General features: G+C 35.5%; 1 protein-coding gene across 6 annotated transcripts in view; it reads right to left on the bottom strand.

Annotated features, from left to right (window-relative positions):
* Positions 1–24,291, bottom strand: part of ZNRF2 (zinc and ring finger 2) — a 138,127-nt gene that overhangs the window by 64,598 nt on the left and 49,238 nt on the right. For all 6 annotated transcript variants that reach the window (XR_002824304.1, XM_023732369.1, XM_023732367.1 and 3 more), the window contains exon 2: positions 13,758–13,853. Coding sequence is in view for 5 of the 6 variants with exons in the window: in XM_023732369.1 (XP_023588137.1) it covers positions 13,758–13,853 (96 nt within the window). In the remaining variant the exon portion in view is untranslated. The remainder of the gene's footprint in view (positions 1–13,757; positions 13,854–24,291) is intronic.

Raw genomic sequence — 24,291 nt, 5'->3', positions numbered from 1 at the left:
CCACCATTATTTAACATTGTTCTGGAAATACAAACCAAAACAATCAAATAAGTAAAAGAAATTGAGGATGTAAAAGTTGGAAAGTAGGAGATAAAATTATCAACATTAGTAGATTATCATACTGTATACCTGGAAAACCAACGACAATGAAAAGCTATACAGGAAAGAAAAAAAAAAAAAGATGGGTACCTTATTAATGAAAACAATCCAAGGTTGTCACACAAACAATAATCCAAACAACAATCTGTTAGAAGAACAATAAAAAGAATAAAATATGTAGGAATAAAGAAGACATGTATAATGCTCTCCGTAGAGAAAACTTAAAATACTACTGAGGAAGGAAAAAAGAAAAACTTAACAAATGGGAAGGTAAATCATATCTTGGACAAGAACACTTAATACCAAAGATGTCAATTTCAATTTCCCAATAGCAATTTATAAGTTTAATCTGCTCTTTACAAAAATACCAAATAATTTGAATTTTAAAATTAGACAAGTCAGTTTAAGTTCATAGAGAGAGTAATCAAGCATGAAGGTCAAAAAGTTTAGAAGAAGAAGAAAGCTGAGGGAAAAGTAGTATGCCTAGATATTAAAGCAAACTATAGAGCTACATTAATTAAAACAGCATGACACTAGAACGGGACTAAATGAATGGATCAATGGATTTGGAAAGAGTCCAGAAATAGACCCAAATACACATTGGAAGTTGGTGTATGATAAGATTATATTTCAAATGAACACATATGAAAAACTTCCATTCTCATGAAAATCAAAATTACACTAAAATACTTTTTTTATTTATTTGCGAAGATCAAAAAGTGTGATAATGTGTTTTGTTGGTTATGACATGAACCAGCACTATCATAGACCACAGATGGGAATTAAAATGCGAACACCATCTTTGGGCAGGAAACCAGCAAATAATTATCAAAAATACAAATGCACAACATCCCTAGCCAACTAAGGCTACTTCAAGAAATTCATCCGGAAGACATACTCATATGCATAAAAAATATGAGGAACAATGTAAACGTTCATCAACAAGGGACTGGTTAATAAATTATGGTTCATTCACCTACGAAATTTAAGGTAATTGTAAAGAAGAATGATAAAGCTCATTGGGAATAACTGCTAGCATACAGTAGAAAAAACAGTTAAGGTTCACAAGTGTGTACACTATGGATTCATTGTATAAAAAATGTGAGGGAAGAACATATGTATGCATTTGTTTGCATATGCATTAAATATCTCTAGAAGGCTTCACAAGAAACTGGTAGTACTGGCTATTTCTGGAAACGGTAACTGAGGGACTGAAGTGAGAGACACTTTTCAAGGGATATCCTTTTTACCTCTTTACTTTTGAACCATGCAAGCATATTACCTATTCAACAATAAAATTAAAGTTAATTAAAAGAAAAGAAAGGGATGGGCAAAGATAGCAGACAAATGCAAATAAAAAGAAATCACTGTTGGGACACAATTCTCCATGGGTCTCTCATGTTTCTGCCCGTCTTGCAAGCAGAAGCAGTGACTACTTTGTTTCAGACTATCTTTTCAAGGATGTTTATATAGTCAACAGCCTTGCAAGACAGAGATTTTTCCCCTCCAGAGCAATGGGCAGATACGCTTACTTCCTATAATAAAAGATTCAGGTTCTCTATGCTTAGGGTTCCTCTTCTGTAATGCAACCCACTGAGTGTGCAGGTGTCACCTGGCCCTCTTCACATCATCCTGGCACAAAAAATGTTGTTACCCTGGCCATTGCTATAAGTAATAAAGCCCTCTATCTCTGACTTAAGGGTCTTATGTCTGCTACCATAATCTATGAAACTGTGGGAGGCTAACTAACTCATTAGCTTACAAGTAGGGTAAAATCTCAGACCCTTCACAGTTTTTGATAAGTATAAATCAAAATAATATTACATAAAGCAGGAAATAAGACTAAAAGCATTAAAAGGCACACAGAAGTGGGGGGAAGATTCAATTCAAAAAGAAAGTAAGTCATAAATATTTGTGCAAATAAACATATCTGTAACATACACAAAGCCAGAAATTGCTGTAAGGCAAATATTGCCAAAAGCCAATTAAAAAAATATGAGAAAAATTTCATAAAACCACAATCACAGTAGGAATATTCTAACAAACTTCTTCCCAAATTTGTCAGACTAAGTAGACCAAATATAAGCAATGATACAGAGTATTTCAATAATACAATCAAACTCAATTAACTGGCAGTACTTAAATATATAGTGTCATGGATTGAATTACGTCCCCCCAAAAATGTGTGTATCAATTTGGCTGGGCCATGACTCCTGGTATTGTGTGATTTTCCTATGTATTGTAAATCCTGCCTCTATGATGTTAACAAGGCAGGATGGGCAGCAGTTGTGTTAGTAAGGCAGGACTCAAACTACAAGATTGGACTGTGTCCGGAGGCAATCTCTTGAGATATAAAAGAGATAAGTGAGCAGAGAGACATGGGGACCTCACACCACCAAGAAAGCAGTGCCAGCAGCAGAGAGTGTCCTTTGGACCCGGGGTCCCTATACGGAGAAGCTCCTAGTCCGGGGGAACATTGATGAGAAGGTCGACAGAGACAGAAAGCCTTCCCCTGGAGCTGACACCCTGAATTTGGACTTTTAGCCTACTTTACTGTAAGGAAATAAACTTCTCTTTGCTAAAACTATCCAGCTGTGGTATTTCTGTTATAGCAGCACTAGATGACTAAGACACACAGGTATTACAAAAATAACAGAAGTAAATTTTTTCACTCTACAAAAAAAAAAATATGCTTCTCTTATATTCATAACTGTTTACAGAATTTAATGATGTATTTGGCCACAAAGAAAACATCAATAAATTTCAAAAATTTAGAAATATATTATGGGCCACATTCTCTAATTGTTAAGATTGAAGTGACATCCCATTATGCATCCTCCTCCTCCAAAAAAATTTATCTTTGGAATTAAGAAGTATTTTTTAAAATAGCCTCTGAATCAAAAGGAAATGAAAAAGTGAAACTAGAAATTAACATATTCGTATTAAATTTCATATTACAATCTAAGATACAGCTAAAGCTATTGTAAGAGAAATATTTATATTCCTAAATTACTCATTATTAAAATTCAAAGATTCAAAAGAAGTATACTAAGGAATCAACTTTAAAGTGGCTTCTTTGAAAATTATCTATTAAGTACATATCCTTTTAGCTAGCCTGATTAAGATACAAAAGGACAAAAACAAAAAATATACAGCATTAGAATGAAAAAGGCAATATAACCAAAGATACTAGAAAGATTAAAATAATTATAAGAAAATGTTATGTATGGTGATTAATTGGGAAATTTTGAGGAAAACAATTATTTCCCAGCAAAATACAAATTCCCAAAATCGACTGACTCAGCAAGTGGAAGAACATGAATACACAGAAGTTAGAAAGACTGTCAAAGATGTATCCTTAAAAAGGGTAAGTGGTTTTACAGTTGAGTTCTACTTGATATGAAAAGAAGAAGTACTTTCTGGGTTATTCAAATTATTCCAGAGCAGAGAAAAGATGCAAGCCAATTCATTTTACTAGCATAACCTTGATAGCAATGTTTTAAAAGAGTAATGCCCTGTGGATCAAACAGTTAAGTTCAGCAAAATTAGAAATCAGCACAATTCAGCTAGAATGATAGAAAACCTACCAATATAATCTATCAACAAATAAAAAGGGGAAAAAAGCATTTTAACAAAATTGAGCTGTTTTTTACTTTATGTGAAAGAGAAGAAAACGACTTACATACAATAAAGATGATTTACCGAAACTCAGAGCAGGCGTCTGTTAAACAATGAAACACTAAAGGCATGATAAGAACAAGATAAGCATGCTCACTGGGACCACTACTACTCTACATTGTTTTTAACCTTCAAACCAATGAATACAGTAGATAAAAACAAAATAGGTACATACACACTTGAAAAAGTATACATATTCATTTTCACATGACAGTTATATATCGAGAAAATTCAAAGACTCACCTAAAACCATTAGCTTCTCTTTCTGGAGAAAAAACAAAAACAAAAACCCCAGCAAAACCAGTTTGAAGTTCCAATGGAAATAATAAATGCCATCCAGGATGGTAACAAAACTACAGAATACTTATAAATAAACTCAACTAATTGAACACTAAACATGTACATTTTCTATGAATCCAAATAAATGTAGAGACAAATCATGTTCCTTGATAGGAAGAATGAAAATCTAAAAAAAACCAGTATTGAGCAAAAGATCCAGTGCACAACTCCTTAATGATTTTCTGAATGGCCTACTTCTTCAGGTCAATGAATGATTTAACAAAGGGGTGCAGTTAGTAGATAATAAACTATATATACTCACACACACTATGAATATAACAAACGTAAAATATCTGAAATTAGAAAACAAGACTTCATAATAGGAGCCCTCACTATGAGAATTCCACAATATAAAACCTAACAAAGTTAATTAACTCACAATTTTTCTCTATAACCTATGGAAGAGAAAATTATAAAATCTTTTGCTGCTAGGGCTCACAACAGCAATTTTCATTCCCTTAAATCTCTATCCTCCACTCTTATAATGTTGACAATGATTACAATCATGGGTTTCAAATTACGCATGTATCACAGTTTATTTACAGGGCACATATGGCACATGAGAAAATTGGGGGGAGGGGGTGTGAGGGATTCTTTTAGATACCAACAAATGGGAATGTTGTTCACTCTTTTGTGGTGATTTATTTACTCTTTCATTAACTCAATTATTTATAACAGTATGGACTCAGGTATATTTATTTATAACCCAATACCATGCTATATTAATTCTGTTGCTCAAATTGTTCCAGGCTTGGTGATTGGAAGTTCTTTCATGTTGGTTCTGTACCTCTTTGACAAACCCTCACTTGTTTTTTGAATACTTCCTTGCTTTCTGACACTATAAGGTGCTCCAGGCTCATCTTGTTGTTCCCTGTCCTGGTCCTAGAATTGTCTGATATAGTCCTGGAAAATGAGCCCCCCGTGTTGGAACGCACTCAAAATAAGACTGAGGAAGAGCTGCCTCCTCAAATAACAAAGATCATGAGGATGGCTCTGTTGTACACAGGGTCGCTGTGAGTTGGAACCAACTTGACAGCACCTAACTTAAACAACAGTCCTAGAATTAGACACTTTTCCAAGGAGCCCAGGTTCCTTTTACTGGAGAATGGTATCAACAAACCAAGATCTGGGTGCTGTGTGCCGAAGATTTTTCAGTTATATAAAGGTCTCTCATACCAAAAGTATTAAAAGGAAAGGATTAGGAATTGAGGCACATGCTAAGGAGTAGAGTTAATATGGATTAAGATAAAAGGAGACAAACGTAACAATAATCTAGGAGGTGCTAAGAGGTCAAGACACCTCGAGGTCTCAAAAACAGTTAAGTGGAAAATGGAAGAAATCAAACAAATCATAAACGCAGTATCAATATTTAGATGGCAAAAACAAACAAACAAACAAAAAAATTCGTTGCTGTCGAGTCAATTCTGACTTATTGCTACCTTATAGGACAGAGCAGAACTGCCCCCATAGAGTTTCCAAGGAGTGCCTGCTGAATTCGAACTGCTGACTTTTGGGTTAGCAGCTGTAACACTTAACCACTATGTCACCAGGGTTTCCTAGATGGCAAAGGAATAGGATTATTGGAATATTCTTATTACATTTATTGTTATGTTACTGATATACAGAATTAAGATGTTAAGACTTAACTACAATTCCCTAAAAAGGCAGAGCTACTTTGTGTTAATATTGTCTTCCCTGAAATCAAACCACCCAGTTACTGGCAGGGCCACCTCTGAGGCAAATTCAGGGCAGAGTTATGGATAATCAAGGTAAAGGGGACTTAAAGGGGAAAACAAAGTATTATAAAACAAAAAAACAATAAATGGTTGTTGAAAAGTTTGGATTACTACTTTCACTTTGAGGTATTCACATGCCATTTCTTTAATAATTCTCTCTAAAATTCCTTCTGAGCTCAACAAAATACTCAGTGCTCCTTTGCAAAATCCTTAAGCCCTGCTGTTTGAAAAAATTCTAAAAATTAAATTTCATCATTTTCACATTGTCCAAATATCAACATACCTGGCATATTGTTTAGAACAGCTAGGTACTATAATCTCTTTTTCCCCGAACTGAGTCACTCAATACCACCCTCTAGTCACCTGTGACTCTCCCCTCTCCATTTCCAGCAACTACTTCCTTTTCACCTTCATTTCTCACTTTTATCATTCTCCCTTTTGTCCCCCGCTACACCTGCTTAGTTGTTATTCCTAAGCATGCCCTCTCTTTCTCTCCAAATTTTATTAATCCTTTCAAGGCCTAGGTTATATGTCTAAATAAAGACTGATTTATCTTTTACTGTGTACATATATAAAAAATAATTTTGTGAAAGGGGAAAGCTGTTGACAGATGTGGACTGAGTTCTACATTTGCTTCTTAACACAGGAAACACAAAAATGAGATAAACTTGGAAATGTACTTTATTAATATTTGTATTAGAACTCCTATAAAAATTGAGAGTTTGTAAATACTACATCTTGACCAAAATAAGAACTACGACCAGAAAAGAAAAGAAAAAAAAAGTGTTTTCCCTTTGAGAACAGCTACGTTGTATCACTTGGGGTTTCTTTCACTCCAAAAGTCATTTTTTTTTAGGGTCTCTGCTTTTGTTTCTTCGTTCTTCTGGTTTCTTTTTAAACGCAAGAAAGCTTATTTAGAATGTTGGAACGACCCAAAAATCAACATTATGAAAGTGAGAGAAGGATAAAGAGAACACATAAAAAGGCAAGGTTTATATAAAGATCTGTGAAATGATGAGACAAAATAAAAACTATTAAATAAGGAAAAAGAAGATGAGATCTTTCTCAAATTTTACTTAATGGAATCTGAAACATGTTTCATGCCTTAAGAGATCTACCAGAACTTTCTTCCTTCCCATGGAACTAAGTATTTGAATTTCAATTTCTATTCTAAGCACCATCTTCATAATAAGCTATAAGGAAAAACATGTACCCTAAGATAGACATATTTATTACTGTATAGCCAGCTTTTTATAGCATTTCTATTTTTATACAGAATACAAAAAGATCTATGTATGCTTCTATAAAAATTAATTTCTGCTAGAATTCCAGTAAACAATTCACCTGCCATGAAATTTAAACCATCATGTTGCTTATAAAAAGTAGGAAAATATTTTTCCATTAAACTGCAGCTTTACACTGTCGCATCACATGACAGCAGGTAATTTTCTAATTATCCTCCCACCCCGTATTATAGAACTAGTATTGGCATGTAATACTTTTAGATTTCTAATTTGGGATTAAATAACTATATTAAAAAAAAAAAAAAGTCCACTGGCATCGAGGTGATTGTGACTTATAGCGACCCTACAGGGCAAAACAGAACTGCCCCATGGGGTTTCCAAGGCTGCTCTTTAGGGAAGCAGACTGCCCATATCTTTCTCCCACAGAGTGGCTGTTGCCTTCGAACCACTGACTTTTCGATTAGCAGCCGAACACTTTATCTACTGTGCCACCAGGGCTCCTCGAACAACTATGGGCTTCTTAAATAAAATAACAAAATAATTTTAGATTTGTTAGCATGTTAAATAATGACATCTACTATACGTTTATCTCTCAAAGTCAAAGACAATTATTTCTTACTAGTAACAACAGCTATTGTTTGTTTAGCATTATAAAGAACTATACATGATTTCCCATTTGAGTCTCACAATAACTCTGTGGAGATAGGTACTATTTCTAGTCTAATTTTTCACAGAAGAGAAAACTGAGACCAAGATTACACAGCTATTAAGTGACTGAACAGGGATCTGACTCAACAATCTGAATTTGAAGTTTGTATTCCCAACTGCTGTACTTTATGACATTTTTAATGCAAACTGGTGGTACTTTGGGGCAGCTATGTGTTAATAGAAGGGCAGTAAAATTCAATTTAGTGTCATACAAAAGAGGCTTGTAATTTTGGTAACTGGATGAGACTGTGAGTTATAAACTATGGTAAAGTTTTTTATCTGACCATTTCCTATCCATTGTCTTTATAAACTAAACACATTCTAAATTTTAAATTACTCCACAGAATAAAAAGCATTTTAGAAATGTTAACACAGTGGAACAGAGCAAAATATTATTTTTCAGGTTAATGTTCTTCTCTTTTTGTTTAGTTTTGTTTTATGGTGTCTCTAGGTATGGATTTACTTTTATTTATACTTCTCAGGATCATCGTGTTCCTTCAGTCTGGGAATTCTTGTCTCTCAGCTATTTTAGAAGACTCTCTGTCATTTCCCTTCAATTGCTTCTCCCCAATTCCATCTCTTTCTCTAAGATTATTGTATGTATAGTGGTGGATACTCCTGTCCAGCCCCCATGCCATGTACCTCTCTCCCGTATTTTCCAAATCCATCTATTTCTCTCTCTCTCTTCTGTTAACACTCTGTAATTTCCTTAGATCCATCTTATACTTCACCAGTTCTCCCTTCAGCTCTATCTAATCTGCTATTTAAGATATCCATTGAGATTTTTAATTTTAATGACTAATGCCAAAAATTTCAATTTGAATCTTTTTCAAATCTGCTTATTCATGGTCTTATTTCTTCCTTGTTTCCTATTCATCCTTTCATAATTTTAGTGGTTTAAAAATATATATATTTATAGTCATTTTTAAAGTTCCTGTGGGTGGTAATTCTAATCATATCCACTGACTCTCACTCCTTGTGTATTTTAAATTTTTGATCGTGAGTTCACCTTTAATAGAGATTGTATTTTTCTATACCATGTGGGTTTTATTAAAACAGTTCTGCTTTTGTTTCTGCCAAGCACTCCAAGGATATCATTTGCTTTGAAATTTCTATAATACAGTACAAGAGATTTAACAGTTTCTACTGCCTTTAACTTCACTGCATGGCAAGACAGTTCATCTGTAGTATAAAAAGTAACTTTCTCTTCAATGCTACCCATAACATAATCTTATGAAGTCACTTAAAACTACAATTAGGGATCTACATTTAAGTTAAAACTCAACCACAGAAACCACCAATGCAAATAAATGAACAGAGATGTCAAACCAGATAACAGAAACCTTCCACAGAAGGCAAAGTTTACAAATGCTCAGGCGATGATAACCAGTTGCCATCCAGTCAATTCCAACTCGTGGCAACCCCATGTGTGCCACAGTAGAACTGTACTTCACAGGGTTTTCAATGGCTGATTTTTCAGAAGTAGATTGCCAGTCCTTTCTTCCAAGGTGTTTCTAGGTGGACTTTAACCTCTTAACCTTGCAGTTAGCAGCTAAGCATGTTAGCCATTTACACCACCTAGGGAATCCCAGACACCTTTTTAATTTATCTGCTTGGTGGTTGACGAGTGATTTTTTTTTTTTTTTTATTACTCCAATCATAAGACGCACGCCAATTTCAGAAAGCATCCAGAATTCAGAAAGATTAAAATTTGGAGAGAAAAACCTTAAAACCAAGAAAATGTAGTATATAAGGTAGAAAGCAAGTTTTTTAATTAAAATGTTAAGACCTACAACGACCTAGCAGGCCAGACAATATCTACAAGGGGAGAAAGTATGTTCTTTCCTGCAAATACACTATATAGGAAACCAGATCATTAGAAGGCTGCATGTGCACACTAGAATCAAGACTCTGATTGCCTGATGTAATCATATGTGTAACATTTGGGTGACAGTACAAGATTCATTCCACCATGGACAGCATAGAAGTTGGGATCCTTTTTCCTCATTCAATGTAGAACAAATTGCCTTCCAATTGACTCAATCTTTCTTCGAACATGTTTATTTTAACTAATAGTCACATCTTGCTCTGGCCATAGCACCAGTCTTCTGACTCTATGACCTACCTTGAATAGATCTGCTTTGATCCACTACCTGAGTTAATATCGTTTACATTTCCAGAAGACAACCTTAGTTCAAACTGTACCTCCTCCATGTGCATACACAGTACCAACTACAAGTAAAACAAAGCTTTCTTAAATATCAATGTGACTGCCCTCAATCACAGAAGTCTAAAACAAGAACAACTTCACATGATACAAAACACCCTATGATCCAGTGTAGTGTAAAGGCCAATACAATCAAGACTAAAAACTTGCTAACAATGTTTAATTTATTATTTTGGTTTGTTCTGAAACATTTTAGGAGATGAGAAACAAGGAAATGAAGAGAGGATCTATGCTCTTATATTAGGTTCATGGGCTACAAAACGAATTACCAGGTCCATAAACTAGACAATGAGGCACATGCAAGAGAGAAAAAGTATATGAAACGGGTAGTCCCGGATCTAAGAGCCACCTATGTAAGAGAACGCTCGTGTGGCATTGTGATTTTTTTTCCATCCTGCCAAAATACCACCTGCAATAGACACCACCACCCAAGTCATTCAGAATCCATGATTGCCTTGGACCTCCTACCTGAACTTCTGCTTGACCAGTTGCTTAATCCTTAGAGCTTCCACCTAGCCAGTCACTTTTCTTCTTCAGGCACCAGGACTTGGGCTCAGGGAAACTATTAACACTAGTTCATATATATTACAATTTTTTTAAAAAACAAGAAAGTTGTGGGCTAGTCTGGAAACCAAACCAGCATTTTCAGTATGATCTCTTTGAGCATATATATGAAACTCCAAATCATCAACTTATATACAAATTTCTGTAACTCATCCTATTCTGCAGTTTGCCTGTAAATATATCCAGCCTGAAAAACAAACCCAGCTGTTCTCCTTGCTAACTGTAAATGTTTATAGGCAGTTAAATTAATACATGCATAACAAACGAATTAAAAAATTACAGATCTACCTACCTTAAGGCTGCAAAAGGTATAATAAACCATATGCTGAAAAATTCTCGTTTGAGCATTAACACAAGGTAAAGGCCCAATCTCTCTGCTACATAGCTCCTCCTGAAATCAACTTTAAAGAATTCAAATAGGATGTTGGGAGGAGCCCAGGCAGGTATAAATTACCCAATAAGCAAGGGAGGCACCGATGTAGTAAAACCTGGGTGAAATTGTGCACTACAGATTAGTAAGTAAGCACAATTAGGCCCATGTGTACCTTGCTTACTGTAAACTGGTGCATATCGTGCTTACTGGTTAATCCCCCACCGACCCAGGTGACTAAAAACGTGGTTTCAGATACTCTGGCTCGCTTTGTTCAAAACTATAATAATCCTAGTTGCCTCGCTTAGGCATTAAAGAAGCCAATTTTCATACAGATGACATTTTGGGGGTTTTGCCTTCAAAACAGGGTGGTTGGTGCTAGAATGCCCCAGCCTGTGATAGAGAAGTCCACTACCAATCTGCTACCTCTCTAAGCTCTTTTCTTCGTCTTCTGTTACACATATCTGGCCAATGTCCAAGGGCTAAAAGTTTTAATACTTCAAAAACGACATACAATTTTTAGGAAGAAGTTGTTTTTGCTCTTTACTTTTTGCACAAACTCTACTAATTTCTAAATTGAAATACTGTCACATATTTAAAACCTGAATCCCCAAGCAGGAGGTAACATCTTGGTTCTTTATGACACCAAACAAGTAATCTAGTAGAAAAGTTTAATGACTTAAGCATAGTTAAATCAGGAAATAAAAAACCATCAAATCCCACAGCACATAGAGAGACTATACTCTAGATTATTATTAAAAAAAGTAAACGTACAGAATACTAAGATTGTGTGCAAACATAGCAAATGGTAAAAAGACATATATTTGTGCTTTCTAAATTCAAAGCCAGAGGCTCAAGATTTAAGGATATTTATTTTAAGGACACTTACATTAGATATAAATAATTATAGAGGGTAATGATAAGATAATGGAACAAGTATGATAGACAAGCTCAAACACTCAAACACTTTTAGCCTTAAATTCTGAACCTGAATGTGGAAAGCTTTTTATTTCTTGAGTCAATAAATTTCAACTAGATTACACAAAATAGCCAATTCAATTCTAAAATGCAAAAGGTTTGGATCTAATCAACAAGTACATTTATTATTCAAAGTAATTACTAAAAGCCACTTTCAGATATTTATCGGCAAATAAATGGGGAAAAGTGCTGTCTAGCCACCACTTTGATTGTGAGGCTGAAACACTATTTCTTTTTTAAGAGAGAAACAGAGACAGCAACTCCTAAACCAATCTCAGAAAAAGCTACCAATAATAACATGCTCATTTCAGTGTTAAAGTCTACCCCTCCCAAAACTTTTTATTACTTGAGGAGAAATCTCAGATTAAGTTAAAGTGCTACATTTACGTTTTTCATTTAATGCCTTTAGTTAATCAATAAATCAGAGAAATCAATGCCTATCAGTAGGCTGTAATCTCCATCTCTATTTTATCATTGTACATCCCTAGTTCATAACACAATACCTGGTATTAGGTGCTCAAAAGACACTTGATGAATGAAGGAGAATTTTTCAATTGGCTTCACTGTTTACTGGTAATTTTTCTACTCAATCTATTTCAAACCAAATTTTACATCTGAAAAATTTGAAATTTTGAAAAAAAACCTGCATTTTTTCCTTTATTCTGTTAATAAAGTCAGAAAAGAACTACCTGTATTTTTTTCAAGTCTATTCCAAAGTGGGAGCCCTGGTGGCACAGTGGTTAAGAGCTCGGCTGCTAACCAAAAGGTCGGTAGTTTGAATCCCCCAGCCGCTCCTTGGACACCCTATGGGGCAGTTCTATTCTGTCATATAGAGTCGCTGTGAGTTGGAATCAACTCTACCACAACAGGTGTGGTTTTTGGGGTTTTATTCCAAAGTGTGCCAAGACTTGAAAATCTCTCCTAGGGTCTCGAATATCTGAAAGCTAGAGATTTTGGTCAGGAATGAATGGCACGGTCAGTTAGTTCCAGGGCTCATGGATTGAAAATTGTTTATTGTCTATGGAAAGGAGATAGAGACAGATATGCATAGCTGGCAAAGGTTTTGGTCTCTCTTCATGTCTTTCTTTCTTTTCTCTTATGCCTTTATTTACTATATGTATTAAATAAAGTTTTTGTCTACTCTGAAATGTGTATCTTTCATTTACTACATACTCTTAAGCAAAAAGAAAAAAGTTGCATTTCTACCATTCATGCTTACTTTTAAAAATGGCCATTATTAATATTACTTTTTTACTTAGGCCTGACCTAAAAGAGATTTTATTTCAATGCAGCAGTTCTCAAAGTGTGGTCCAAGGAATCTTGTGGAGTAAAGGAAAAGGGGGAGTCTTTGAGATTTTTCTGGTATTACAAGGTAAAAACTATTTTCATAATAATACTAAGATATCAGTCTTTTTTATTCCCATTCTCTCAAGTATACAATAGAGTTTTCCAGAGGATACGTAACATGTCATATCAGAACATACTGAGTGCAGAAGCAGATATGAGAATTCTTTGTCATCTATTAAGCCAGATATTAAAGAGTTTACTGAATTAATAAACAAAATTTAAAAAAATTTTCTCAGTTTTCAATTTCTAACATGGTAAATATCAACAGCTCTTTGCAGTCTTCAATAATTTTTAAGAGTGTAAAGTGGTCTGGAGACCAAAAACTTTGAGAACCACTGCTTTAATGGACTAGTAAAGACGGAGAAAAACAAGGTCCTTCAGTGCTTTTAAATTTTACGTGAAATATGAAATCCATAAAACTTAAGGTAATTCTAATTAAAAATATTATTTTAAAACAAGGCACTTACCATTATAGGTTATTCTTGGCTTTGTTAAACACATCACAAGATGTAAATCCATTTCATCTGAAGGTACAAATTTTGAGCATACAGGGCACTTAAATCCTAAAAAAGCAAAAAGAACGCAAGTTACTTAACTATACTGAATATCTATGATTTTTTAAAAGGCACGGAAGACCAAAAGCATTTCAATTCCAAAATACACTTACAGTAATAAAGTACACTACTTATATACAACTTAAGTTGGGCAAAGAGCTTGTAACTATAATATCTGACTTATATCAGGTTATGAAGACCATCCATCATCCCATCCTTAAATAAAATAAGTTCAAATAAGGAGGGTGTGGTCCACTATAAAACTCCTGTATCTTTTTCTAAAGTACGTATTGGTCCAAACAATCATTCTCTTGTTTCCGATATTTTGCATTAACCTACACTTATGATTTCATGTTATGATAACTTTGGATTCTGACCAGTTTGTTGCTAAATTACCTTTCCTAGCTTAATACAGTACATTTTGAATCACAAGATTTTATAGCTAGATGGAACCTTAGAAACTATTCCACCTTACCAACCTTTTAAAAGTTTATCTGATTAGGAAAGTGAAGGCTTTCAGAACAACAAACACAGGTCTAGAATTTAAGACTCCTGATTTCTAGTTCAGTGGTCTTTCTGCCACACCATGCTACTAAAGTCACAATGCAAATATGAAAAAGCATCAAACCAGGGTGAATTTTTGTAGTCAATTCTGAAACTCAGCTATTAGCTAGTTTCCTACAATTTTCCATCTGCACTATTTAGTATTTACTTAAAGTTCTCCATTAAAAACAAACTGGTTCTGATAAGGATGATGAGAAAATTTAGAAATGGGTAGTGGTGATGGCTAGACAACTAGAAAAACATAACCAGTGTCAGTGAATTACATCCACAAAAATGGTCGAAACGGCATATATTTTGTTATATACATTATTTCAACACACGCACAAAAAAATAAAGCAGCATATTAAAGGAGAAAGTATGTATTCAGCTCTGTCCTGCCCTCTCATTTGCCAAGGGGAACCGTCCTACTCATGCAAGGTTCTTTGATGCTTAGGCACCCATGAAGTAAACTATGTTTCCCTGCTGCCCCACTGCCCATTTTCTGACACCCCTAAGCTGCCTGAGCAGTGCTAGACATCTGATCCAAAGGCAGCCAATTTATAGCTTGACTAGGGACAAATCAGAAGTGGCACTAAAAGATGGGCTGGGCCGGTCAGTTTTTCTTGGAAAATATGACTAGAAACAGCAAGAGACTATATCGGTCGGCAGTAAAGAACTGAAGCAGAAAGGTCACATGTAAGTAAGAGAAACTACAGCATCCATGATGGGTCATGTGTAAGCTGAACTTGTGAGGGAAGAGAAACTACAGGCAAGCAGAGGAAAGTGGACCACGTGGAGCTCTTGGAGCAAATGTGCGGAGAAAAGCGGAATTGCTGTGAGACAATGGCTAATAAGAAGGGTAGTGGAAGAAATCAGTCCCTACAACCTGCCTCAGATTCTGGCAGCTCTCTGGTTCCAGCAACTCTGTGTCCTTTCAGAGACTCTCCTCCCTTTCTTGTGATGTGAAACTTGCTGGACCCAAGTGAGTCAGACTACTGCAGAACTTTACATGAATTGGGAGTTAAGTTTTTGGCATGGGCTACATTCAAGTACTGAATCTCCTAAACGAAATATGTGATTTTAACACTGTTTCTCAATCTATATTAAATGTCTCTTTAAAAAAAGTAACAAAAATGTTTACTTCTCTTTCTTGAAATCCACTAAAATGAAAAAGAAAAAGAAGTGGCGGGGGTGGGTGGGGGTGGGGTGACTCATCTAAAATGAAACAACAAGGTAGCTAGAGTCCCCAAACAGATTACAGCAAACAGTGAAATATGGACCCAAACGGGGAGTAGACAAAGACTCTCTCATGCACATCCAACTAACAGGGACCAACTAACAATCCTTTGCCTGGAATTTTAAAAACTTCTTGGGGGTTCGTTTCCACACAAATTGACAGTGAGAGAGAAGTGCTGAAAGAGGGACTTGGGAAGATGTACCATCTTTATTCTCCCTGTCCCTGGACTTCTACACTTAATAAGCATCCTTGAAGTTGCCAAGCAAGGCATAAAAGAAGGCAAGAGGCAAATGATTTTGCAGCTACTGATTAGAATCGGCTGAATACTGGCATATAAACCCTAAATCATCAAACCAAAGTGCAGTACTGTGAACTTAAAAAGCTTCACTGGGAGCCATCCAACCTCCCACAGAGTAAAGGCTAAGGGGAAAAAACAGTATGTATAAAGAACTACCTGGATTTCTAGTTAAATACAATGAATTAAACATACGTGTTTCTCCTTGCTCCTAAAACTCACTAAAATGAGAATAAAGATAAAGAAGGACTTAAGAGGAGTCAGTGGCAGATGAGAAACAAGAAAGGAGATGAAGGAATTAACAGAACTGAGAACACGGACATCCTTAAGTGCCTGCAGAAGTAAGCCAATATAATTCTCAAATGATTCAGGAATCTACAGCTCCATTCATTTCCCAAGACATGGGTGAAGCATGAGGCTAAAATCTAGATTGACTGAAAAGAATGAATAATAAACAGATCTCCAGATCACACCCCATGACATACAGCCATGCAACTACCCTACCCTGACTAGAGCAAGAGAATGGAGGTTTACTGTGGGGAAGAAAAGAACCAAAGAAGACTCAGACTCTGAGGACACCAGGTACAGAAACGGGCAGAAAAGAAAATGGGGGGATAAAGATCTACATACAGAAAAGTGACTCCCTCCAACCCCAGCCTCCTTTTCTCCATCTCTACCCAGTGCTAAGAAATTGGTAGATTCTTCTCTCAAACCAAAAGGCCCTACGGAATTAAACATCAAAATCCTTGCTTATTGATAAGCCCTAACCTTGCACATAAAGCCTCTCTCATAAACATAAAGGAGCCACTGAGTGGTGCAAACAGCTAAGCATCTGACTACTAACCGAAAGGTTGGTGGTTCAAACCCAACCAGAAGTACCTCAAAGAAAGTCCTGGTGATCTGCTTCCAAAAGGTTTGGCCTTGAAAACCCTATGGAATGCAGTTCTACTCTGGACAGATGGGGTCACCATAAGTCGGAATCAACTCGATGGCAACTGGTTTTTCATAAACATAATGGAAAACTCAGTTTCAGTAAAAGAAAAAAATTTCCACAGTAAAACACACCAGAAGCAAATTCAAATGATAAAAAATGAAAAATATTTGTAACATATATCATAAATAAAATGATAAAATCCTTAATGTATAAAGAACTGAGGAAACTAAGGCCAAATACCTGTTAGAAAAATGGGCAAAAGTTTTAAATAAGCATTCTACCAAAAAAAAACCTACGTATATATGCAAATTACCCTTAAACAAATAAAAAATGCTCAATGTCAGAATAAAAAAGCACAAATTAAAGCTACACTGAAATATAATTTCTCTGCTGGTGAGACTGTGGGAAAATGGGCACTTCCATACATTGCTGGTAGGAGTGCAAAACTGTACAACCTCTACGGAAGGGTAGTTTGGCAGTATCTACCCAAACAACATATATACGTATCAAACAACATATATACGTATCTTCTGATTCTGAAATCTCTCTTCTAGGAACTCACCCTGAAGGTATGACTCCAACAATACAAAAAAACACACGCACAAGTAACTTACTGTGGCATTATCTGAAATAGCACAATACTGGAAACAACTTAACCGACCACACAGGAAGTTCGGCAAAACAGCAACAGTAAAAAAGAAATGTGCAAAAGCTAGCTAACGTGCAAGAAAGAAGGGTAAATGAGAACGTATGGGTGTGTCTGCAAAAAGAAAAAACAGGAAGGTTAAACCTCAAACTAAGGTTTACGTACACACTACCCACATACAGTAATTGAGAATGCGATGGAAGAACAGGAAAGAATGTACTCCTATGCAGACCTTTTAATGAAGTTTCTTTTGAAGCATGTTAATGATTTATATATTCAAAATTAAAATAAATCAACATGGATTAGTGGAAAATCCCTAGCTACAATTAAGTATAAATAGAAACAAATCGTGACTCAACAGCAATGGTTTTTGTTTTTGTTTTTTAAATATGTCAAATAGAAGTCCTGGTGGTGAAGTGGTTAAGCACTAGGGTGCTAACTGAAAGGTTGGTGGTTCAAACCCACCAGCAGCTCCATGAGAGAATGATGTAGCAGACTGCTTCCATAAAGGTTTACAGCTTTGGAAACCCTTTGGGGCAGTTCTACTTTGTCCTGTAGGGTCACTATGAGTCGGAATCAACTCGACAGCAATGGGGTTTTTGGGTTTGTATGTCAAATAAATAACTACAAACAAAAACTGCATGCGTGCACACACACACATACACACACTCATAGACATTTCTTCTCTCTGTCCACAGAAATAGTCTAGAAGCAATGACACTCTAGTAGCAATAAGCAGACTCAGCCCCCGGATCTTCGGTTTCTAAACATCACTTCCCACGAAAAGGAATCAGGGCTCCTTGGAGAAATGGCTGATTCCAAACCTGAGGCAGGGAAAGAAAAGTACAAAGTGAGCCTGGAGCATCTTGTTGTGCCAGACTAAGGAAGTGCTCAAAACTGATGTGGACACAGAAGCAAAAAAAAGAAAAAAAAAGAAAAGAAGGAAAGAAAACCATGATGCTAAAACAAAACAACAACAACAAAAAAAGAAAACATACAGAAGCCAGCTTGGAAGGCCTCCTCCTGGCCAAATCTGGACAATCTGAGCATCAAAATGAATAACGGTATCATATTATTTCAAAAAAGAATTCATAAATCCATATGAAAACTTATACATTCTGTAAGTACCAACCCAAGATCACTTAATTAACAAAGATGAAAATGTATAATGGAGAATCTGGCTGACATCACCTTAAACAAATGTTCAAACTTACAAAACCAACAAAACGGCAAGCTGACATATGCTCCCTGATGTGATGCACTGAGGACATGATACTTACTGTATATTCCTGACAAATCTATTTAACCTTAAACCAAATCATAAGGAAATTTGGGGAAAGTCTCCAAAATATAAGACAGAAATCGAAACGAATAAATAGAAAGGGTTAGAAATGTGATTAAACAGTCAATGAAGAAAACTTCAGCACTGCCATCCCCAAAAATCTTACAAAAATTTTTCTGAGGATATTATAAGATTTAGGGGGGATGGCAATGTTGAAGTTTTCTTCTGATACCTGCATTGATTGTTTTATCACAGTTCCCATTTTCTTTTCTTTTTTCCCCCATCTTATAGGGAAAAAATAGACAGCAAGTGCCCTGTCCTGTCCCAATAATTCAAGAGGATATTGCATCCATGAAACAAGAACAGGAGCCTACAAATTAGGAACAAAAAAAAAATCAAAAGAAAGCTCTGGAAAATTAAAAATTTGATAGAAACTAAACATTCAAATAGACACTTGGAAGAGTAACTTGAGGTAATAATGAACTGTTTTGCAGAACCAGAATGGCATTAATCTTAAAAGCAATACATAAAGCTAGAAGACGCAGTAATAACTTTCAAAAATTCTGAAAGAAAATTATTTCCAACTTAGAGCTGTATATCCAAAATAATACACATTTACACTTGATTGATAAATACTTCTTTTTCTGCATAGGCAAGACATCAAAAGCTTTACTTCCTATGCATACTCGAGAAACTTCCAGAACATGTGCTCCACCAAAACAAAGAGCCAAACAGAAAACAGGAAAACAAACAGATATTAAGATCAAGGAAATAAGATCCCTCACAGGAGAGAGGTGAAGAGAAGTCCTTAGACAGTAACAGAGTAGTGGACCTAGAAGCAATTAGTCCAGGTTGGAAGAGAACAGCAGAGGGCTCAATGAGGAATGGCTCTAAAACAGAAAGAAAGACGGAGGAAAAAAAGGAGAGAGAGGGAAAGGGAGGAGAGGAAAGGGGAGGAAAGGAAGAACTGATGCTTCTTGATGTGTTTAATCATATGGAAAATCATATTCAGACAGTTTTATAATTCTGTTGGAAAGTTCCAAAAGAACTGATAGGAATATATAAAATTAAGCTAGCAAAAAAAAAAGAGGCAATTATTAGCTACTAGACAAATACAAGAAAAGTAATCCAGTCATAATAATGTAAACAATGAATATAAAATTAAGCAAACTGTCATTTAATAACACTGAGAAGGTGCAAGGATGAAAGTGAATTAGAAGGGTGGTATATATAAATCTTTATCTTCCACAATAGGCAGTTAATAGTTAATATTTAGAAGAAACAAAAAAACAGGAATATAAGCATATTACATTTATAAACATGGAAATAAATGACAGCTACAAGTATTAAAAATGGCCACCTCTGGAAAATATAAACTGGAGTTGGAGAGAAATGAGGGAAGAGACTAATGACTTTTAAGACTAGAAGTATTTGGTCTTTTTAAAATATATACATACATTACCTTGAGTTAATTTTTTAAACAATTTTAAGGGAAGAAATGCCTATATGTATATAGGACACATTAACCTAGTGAAAAAGTATTCTGAGAGAACATACCCCAACTGAAGCTGTTGGCTGCCACAGATTACTAACTCTGCCCTTTCCCACACTGTTCTTAACTTATGGTAGGCCCAACTAGAACTGACTCCATTCTTCAAGGAATGAAAATAGACAGGATTCAATATGAGACCTAAGCATTGAATCTAATATCTACAGAAGACAAGAACATTAAAAAATTTGGATGAACTAGACAGTTTAGAAGAAGTAACTCACGAAACAGCACTGTTATAGTTCGGCAAATAAATTGAGACTAACGATAATCCCGTAACAGAAATAAAAACCACAGGAGCAGAAAGAGGTAGAAACAGCTAGTGATAACATCACTAACATGGAAAGCAGACACACACACACAACACAAAATCACCAAATAAAAACAAAACAGAGATCACAGTGATTTGAGAGAAGATGAAATTTACGGAAAACAAAAGACTAATTGGCACTCTCAAAGAAGAGAATGGGAACAAAAAGAACAGGAAAAAAATGATCAAGGAAGTCCACACTCTTTGCAGATGATCAAAAGGACACATGATTTTCTACTAGGAAAACCTGATACAGAAAAAGCAAACCATGTATATCCTGATGATGGAACAAAACTTTGAAAGTAGAAAAAGAATCTTAGTGGATATCTAGACAGAAAAGCAAGACAACTGTAATTGAGGGTAAGAGTGGCAGAGGGGTGGTAGAAATCATACTGGTCTCACAATTATCCATAGAATAATATGTAGATATTACTTGGGACACTTTTGGGGGGGCTTCAGAACTCTTAGAAGGAAAAAAAAGAGTGACCCAAAGAATTTGTATCTTCAAATAATCAAAGACTTAGGACCCAACCAAGAGATAAATCAAAGAATTCAGGAATGAACAAGATGTGGTTAAAGAAAAAAACACTGTTAGCATACACACACACAATTCTATTGCAAAAATAAATGTAAACAACTGTAGGAATTATCACTACAGTATGGAATGCAGATATTATAAATCACACCAATGTGAAAATAATATAACTAACAAAAACTGGGACGGGAATGGTATGATCATGTCAGTGTATAAAAGGACATGGGAGCCTGTGGTCGGAGAGAATGAACAACAGAGATGAGGTCAGATCACCTTGATCCTTTTAAGCAGACGGGAGAATATGTATAAAGATACTGAAACACAATGTCATTACTCTCTTTCTACCCTATTTGAAGAATTTTTAGTTTATAATAAAAACTCTGCTCAGGTGTCCAGCTTCTCCAGAAATCTTTCTCTAAGTGATCCACTTCAAAGCAGATTTAATCATTCCCTCTCTTTGTATTTCTTCTGTACTTTGACAATACTTCCAAAAGACATCATTCTACCATTGCAAACAAGTCATCTAAATGTTCTTGCTTAGTTATGAGAGTTCCTGACAGCTATAAACAAACTGAGGAGCCCTGGCAGTGCTGTGGTTAAGTACTTAGCTGCTAACCGAAAGGTCAGTGGTTCGAACCCACCAGCCACTCCATGGGAGAAAGATGTGGCAGTCTGCTTCCGTAAAGATTCACAGCCTTGGAAACCCAATGGGGCACTTCTACTCTGTCCTATAGGGTTGCTAAGAGTCGGAATTGACTTGACAGCAACCGGTTTGGTTTTCTGATTTTAAAGTCTTCTTAAAACCAAACAACAGTTTAGCTTAACTAGTAAAAAATGTCTGCCTTGAGCATTATGCTCTTTTAAGAACAATCTATACGAGATCAAATTGACAAAAGCAACTTGAAAGACTGGATAGGAATCTTAGTAGTGATTTTATGTTAATGGAGGAAGAACAGCTCAGGAAAAGAGGGTGGGAATGGTTGCACAACTCAAAGAATGTAATGTTACTGAATTGTACATGTAGAAACGGTTGAATTGCATATGTTTTGCTGTGTATATTCTCAACAACAACAACAAAAAAAAGAAAAGTCATGGGACTTTTAATGACAGAAAGTAGTCCACACCTCAGGTTTGTATGGGATCAAATAAAAATAAATCCGTTAAGCAAAGTAAAAAAAAGTTACAGCCTAGGAAAGCCTACAGAACAGTTCTACTCTGCCATATAGGGTCACGATGAGTCGGAATCAACTTTTTTGGCACACAACAACACAGTAAAATCATCCTCATACAAATTTGGTGTGGATAACTTAATCTTTTCCCTCCAACAGACCCTAGTCATTTCCATCTCTATGTGTTTACTCTTAATTAAGCTAATATTCCTTGCTTTTCTCTTATTAAAAACTTACCCTCATCCCTTCAAGCCCAAATCAAGTCTTACCATATTAATATAACTTTCAGGATAACCCAAAACCAAAATGTTCTTCTCTATTCTACTATATTCCTTTTTCCTGTTAACACTCATTTGATGTGTCATCATCTACTATTTTTTCTGTGTAGATTTTATCTCCCATATTTGATATATGTGGGGCAGACGCTATGTATTATTCTTCTATGGACTCTATTCTACCATCCTGCGCGAGCATCCAGCTAGACCTACAGTAAAAAAAAAAAAAAAGAACCAGTTGCCGTCAAGCTGATTCCATCTCATGGCAACTCCATGTGTGCCAGAGTATAACTATGCTCCATAGAGTTTTCAATGGCTGATTTTTTTGGAAGTAGATCATCAGGCCTTGCTCCTAAAGTGCCTCTAGGTGGACCTGAACCTCCAACTTTCGGTTAGTAGCCAAGAGCATTGACCATTTGCACCACCCAAGGATTTCAGACCTACAGTAGACACTCAATAATATCTAAATGAATGCATGCATTAATTACATAGCTGGCCTGAGAGACTACAGAGGCAAGAAGGGCACAATTAAAGGCAGGCAGATAAGGAAGTTCTAATTATTAGTAATTATAACTGCAATCAGTACAGCCCTAAGCATTGCTTGCAGGAATGAACTACATTTTTTTCAAATTCAGTTCAAAGGTAAAACTGTTCTAAACTGACAAAAAAGTTCCAAATACACTAATAAAAAGAGGTAAATAAAGTTAACTTCCATAGGGAAAGGGGTTTTATAGCATATAATACATCATGCACAGTAATGACATCTAAACTGAGGAAGAAGATTTATTTCATTTGCCAATAGGACCTGTTCAGAGTTTGGCAAAGATAGCATTACCTGCTGTGAAAAATTACTCTGGAAAATGCAAGCTAACTTACTTAAATCACCACAGGCAGGATCAGCTGCAGATTACCTGTGTTCTCCATAGGCAAAACTTCTGCCATAAGAGAAAAAAATATTCAAGAAGCCAAAGGGAAACGCCTAAGTAAAATCTGTATTGTTTAAAAATTAAGCCACTACAGAGCATGTTTAGGGCAGTGAAACCATTCTGTATGATACTATAATGGTGAATCCAGGATGTTAAGCATTTGTCAAAACCCAAAGGACTTGTACAACACAAATATGAACCTTAATGTAAAACATGGACATTAGTTAATAATAATGTATCAATATTGGTTACTCAATTGTAACAAATGTATCAAAGGAATGCAGATGTCAGTAGTAGAAATAATGTGCGGGGTCGGGGGGCAAATGAGAACTCTCGGTACTGTCTGCACAATTATTCTGGAAACCTAAAACTGCTCTAAAAATAGTCTATTTTTAAAAAATTACAGCTACTTAATAAGGGACAAAAATATCTCTAACAAAATAAAAATGGCAGGATAGCAAATGTTCCAACAATACAATATAGCAGAATACATTCCAAAACAACAGAATACATTTTAATCTTATTCAACGAGCACATTACCAGACTAAATATCTAAATGTATAATAAATCACCCAAAACAATCCTGATGAACCTACAAAACTAACATCAGTACACACTGATTTGCATAATAAATATTCCTGAAATGAGTAGTTTACGTCAGGATCCTATTTTAAGCCCATTAGGAAGTCATTATTTTCTTCTACAACATGTTATCAGGAAGGACCAGTCCCAGGAGAAGGACATCA

The sequence above is a fragment of the Trichechus manatus genome, unplaced genomic scaffold (assembly GCF_000243295.1).
Source record: "Trichechus manatus latirostris isolate Lorelei unplaced genomic scaffold, TriManLat1.0 scaffold00050, whole genome shotgun sequence".
NCBI lineage: Eukaryota > Metazoa > Chordata > Mammalia > Sirenia > Trichechidae > Trichechus > Trichechus manatus.
The sequence above is the reverse complement of the archived record's forward strand: the minus strand, read 5'-3'. Positions and strand labels throughout refer to the sequence as shown.